Source organism: Sphaeroforma arctica (genome assembly GCF_001186125.1).
Source record: "Sphaeroforma arctica JP610 unplaced genomic scaffold supercont1.53, whole genome shotgun sequence".
NCBI classification, from domain to species: Eukaryota; class Ichthyosporea; order Ichthyophonida; genus Sphaeroforma; species Sphaeroforma arctica.
In genome coordinates, this window is record NW_014040505.1 from 135,266 (window position 1) to 139,764 (window position 4,499).

The following is a 4,499-nucleotide window of genomic DNA, read 5'->3' on the forward strand; positions in this document are numbered from 1 at the left end:
TATATAAGTATGTATGCATGTATTATATATGTGTATATATATATACTATGATATTTCGTGCATGTGTATATACGACTTTCAGAGTAAGTTTCTGTATTGTATGTATGTATATATATATATGTGTGTCTGTATGTTTCTAGAGTCGTTTTATGACCTGAATGTGTGATTGATGGAGTATTTCATAACTTTAATATTCAGACTATGTCTCGATCGAACTCTTATTAGAGGTATGAAGCGCAATGCACAAACATGGTCTCCAAAAAAGAAAAAAAGAAAAAAATTAAGCATGTGAGGTTCTTCTAAGTAAGTTTGTATAGTGCATGTATGTATGTGTGTGTGTGTGTGTGTGTGTGTGTGTGTGTGTGTGTGTGTACACGTGTATGTGTTCGTGTGTTTCTAGAGTCGTGTTATAACCTGAGTGTGTGCTTGATGGAGTAATCCATAATATCAATATTCAGACTTATGTCTCAATCGGACTTTCATTAGGGGTATGAAGCCCAACACGCGAACATGGTGTGCAATACTTCAAATCGGTTTTATTTTTGGTTTATATCTGTCCCTGCTTGTATTGAGGTGTTTTTTTTGCTAATATTTTTTCAAGCATAAGGGTTCATTGTGAAGCACTTCCCCACGAGATCTCGTAACCTGATACTTTCTAAATTCCACTACATGAGTGATGTATGCTATTGCATATGTCTCAAGTGGTTTGTATCGATTCCTTCGATCCAAGCATATGCCACAATGCTTCAATAGCCTTTTCCTGCGATCTTCGGTACGTTCGGAATTGTGGATCACCCGTTTGAGGGGTAGGCATATTGAATCGATATCTGTGCACAACATACGCGTGGAAGTTGTCCCACATGGTAGCCACGAAGTTCTCGTCCATGTGCGCCTGTTGTGTCATATTTTCCTCAACTGCGGTGGTTTCTTCGTCTGCATTTGATTTCTGGGGATTTTCCTTCTCCACAGTATTCTGCGCGTCAGTAACACTTGCATACTTGTGTTCTTCAATGGTGGGCTGTGCCGTGTTGCCATTCAACCCTTCGCCTCCCAAAACTTGCTTTGCCAATACAACCTCATTCGCCGATGGCTCTACCTCCACCTCCACCTCTACGGTTGCCTCCGTTGCATCTGGTGTGTCCGGTGCGTTTGGCTCTGTCTTGTCAACGGCTGTCTCCTTGGTATGTGGGATGTCCACAATGAAGGCCTCGGGCAGACGATGTAGCGAGTAGCCACCAGCCGCCATCTCATACATCTGCTGCGCAAAATTGCCGCCTCGATTCACGAAGGTATCGTTGAACACTGGGATAGGCATGCGAGCAACGTAGTACGGTTCGAATCGTGTCAAGTATGGTAGTAGATCTACCTCGGTCGACTCTGCCCACGTGTAGTGATTGGTGGGGATGTATGCGGGACTGAAGTAAAGGTGCATGGGTGATACGCGCCCGTCGAAGAAACCATCCACCACCTGAGACTTGGTGATAGTATCATCAGACTCATTCTCAGAGTACATAGCCGCTAGCGCCTCGGCATTCATTTCCACAGCGGGTGGGACAAATGCATGCAGACCCGGACACGCACTCTTACTGTCTATATCCTTAACTTGTGTCGACTCTTCGGCGCTCTCAATCCATTCCAGATAGCGGTCGTGGGGTGCATTGGGAATGTTATCGACATCGATGATGAACACGTGCGAAGTAATAACTGGATGCAAAGCCATGTTGCGGAGCAGATTGATTGGGTAGAACGCATCTGTATCTGTGTGGTGGTGGTCCATTCTCCAGACTACGTGGAAATCTACATACTTCGCAATATGCTCATTGGAGGCCACTAGCGCCTCCAGCTCCGCCAGCTGTTCCCTGCCATCAAGCAGCAATGCAAATGAGATTGGGCCCTTCCACCGCTTACTTAGAGAGACAACGTTTTCAATGCGATTCCATGTGCCCTGTGTGGATATGGTAATGGCATCTCGGTCGCTCATTTCACTCACACCATCGAGTAACTCACGTGAGAATGTGGACATGTAGTAATTTGCATGATATGCGAATGTCTTCTCGTATAATTGCACCGTAGAGTAATTGTCATCACCGTGAACTTCTGCTGGGGATGCGAAGTCTGGTATGCCAGCGTCACACACACGCTCACCCGGTAGGCTACTGCCCCCAAAGCAATATCGGGCTTTATCGCCAGTGGTATCACGCGCCTTGACTAGTCCAGGTTGATGATTGGGGCACATTCCAACGTGATCGTCAAACTCTGTATCAACATATAGACCTGCATCGATATCCTGTGCTTTGCTTTTGGGTACAGTGGCATACTCATAGGTAGCCATGTGCTCAACGTATTCTTCTTGGTACGCGTGCACCAAGCTATCTAAGTGACTAGCAATCAACTTTTTTTCTTCTCGTCCAAGTGTTGTGAATGTTGCGGCTTGGTGTTGATTGTCATTGGTTACGCCGGGTATGGCTATATTTATCTGACAATCTTTAGTGTCTGTGGGCTCCATGGGGTTCCACAATGAAAGTTTCAGTCTGGGATTGTCATTATGGCTGGGCATACTGTATGCAATGGCAGTACACAGTACAGCGAAGCAGCCGAAAATGCATATAGCAGCTACAAGCGATACGCGTAAAGAACGTGATGTCGTGGTTACGCTTGTTGTCATGAGTGATCGTGACAGACGTCGACCCAATTTTGTGACTGGTGATTGTCTAGGAGAATTGCTCGCAGAGGATGTGTTTGAGCTGAATGCGGAGTCATGACTGCTACTGTCATCTGCTTTCCCATCGAACGATTGACTGAATGACTCCAAACTCATCAGACGATCTGATGAGCAGTGTCTAGGTAAACTCATGTTAGATATACGATTGTACGTTGTGTCAGATACTTAGGTTTCTGTTTCAGTTCGGCAGACTTTGCTTTTGCTATTGCGAAAAATTGTGGCGTTTTGTGACTTCGTCCTAAGGCGAGCCGTAAATATGCATGTATGTATATATGACTGTCCTTCCCAGCGTCTCTTAAACCGTTCTCCTACTTACATCAATGCTTTGCTTCCGCAGATGTACAAGTAAACTTATCAATTGCACTTTACTTTGTAAGCAAGTGTGAGATAGTGGACTCAGCTGATTATATGAGAGACGCGTTATATGAGTTCAAACCCTTAACCACTACTCTAACTCAATTATTCTGTCTTATTATACAACCACTAACTACAGCCAGACAATGGTAGAATCAATAGAAGTATGAATGACGATTTAAGAGCGATGGAGTTCGTCTATATACTCTGATATTTATGTAGTTCGACTGCATGGTGTTCGTATCCTTATGTCGACTTGTCACTGAAACATACCGGCACACCATTGGGTGCAATTTTGACTGTGTAATTCTCTGACGCGATTCCCCGCTGTAGACTCTCGACCGTGAACACCGCACGGACAATTTGACTTCAGTAAAACTGACCAACCTACAGTCAACTAAGGCAGCGACCACTCGACCAGACTCCAGAATACAGGTTCCCTGTGGCTGTCAAGTGTCAACTCTGTGTATTTACATCATGTGTAAATTTATAAATTTTAGCTAATTCCTACAAAAATGGGTAAAGTTATACAACATTCGCATTGGGCAATTTAAAGTATGTAAATTCATGAAGGAACTTGATTGGCCAACACAAGAGTAGACACCTTATTGTTTAGAAACAAATTTGTCTTTTAGAGTTTTTGGAATCTAGAATTGCCGAATTGAATGATTCCATCACCTTGACTCTAGTCATAGAGTTGTGATCTGAGACTTCTTGTTTGAATCTCGAATCCGGAATCGCCGAATCGGAACCATCAATTCTAAAAAGTAAAATTAGTACACCCCTGGAAACAGTGAAAACTGGAAACTCGTCCGTTCTCCCTCTTTCGTTCTCTCTCTCTAAAGAGCGACTCTCTCTCGCTCTAGAGTAGAGTCTACCTGCCTTATGGCCCTCATCTATAAAAATTATATATTTCTGCCTTATGGCCCTCGTTTATAAAAATTATATATTTAGAGAACAAGATTACTGGTTACTGGATTGTCAACTACAAAAATATATGCCACGCATCCAATAGCATTCGTATAACCTGTGAAATGTGATATCAGTGTAACGCTGACACACTGTTGTTTTAAAAAAATATGATTTGTGGACTCCGTATATGCTGGAAGTACTAGCTATATTTTTTACAAAAACTATAAACCAAAAAGTACAGTACAAGCTACACACTGTACATAGTGCATATTTACTAAAATTATCATACATAGCCTTCTGAATTATACAAATTATATTTTACTATTTACGAGCTATTTACACATTTCGACTGGGACAGTGCGACAGTCAAGTAAATGTGTATATGCGTATATGCGTATATGCTTATATAAGTATATATGTATATACCGATATGCGTACGTATGCGTATGAATGCGTTTATGTATGTATATGAGTAAATGCATTTCTGTTTCTAAGTATACTTGTTGAATTT

General features: G+C 42.5%; 1 protein-coding gene across 1 annotated transcript; it reads right to left on the reverse strand.

Annotated features, from left to right (window-relative positions):
- Nucleotides 1-560: 560 nt before the first annotated feature.
- Nucleotides 561-2,568, reverse strand: SARC_01370 (hypothetical protein). Its single transcript, XM_014304926.1, has one exon. The coding sequence runs from the start codon at nt 2,555-2,557 to the stop codon at nt 698-700; it is 1,860 nt and encodes a 619-aa protein (XP_014160401.1). The 5' UTR covers nt 2,558-2,568; the 3' UTR covers nt 561-697.
- Nucleotides 2,569-4,499: the final 1,931 nt, after the last annotated feature.

Bases quoted from the DNA above. Each gene is read 5' to 3' on its own strand.
- SARC_01370 (XM_014304926.1), bottom strand. From the start codon at position 2,557: ATGCCCAGCCATAATGACAATCCCAGACTGAAACTTTCATTGTGGAAC.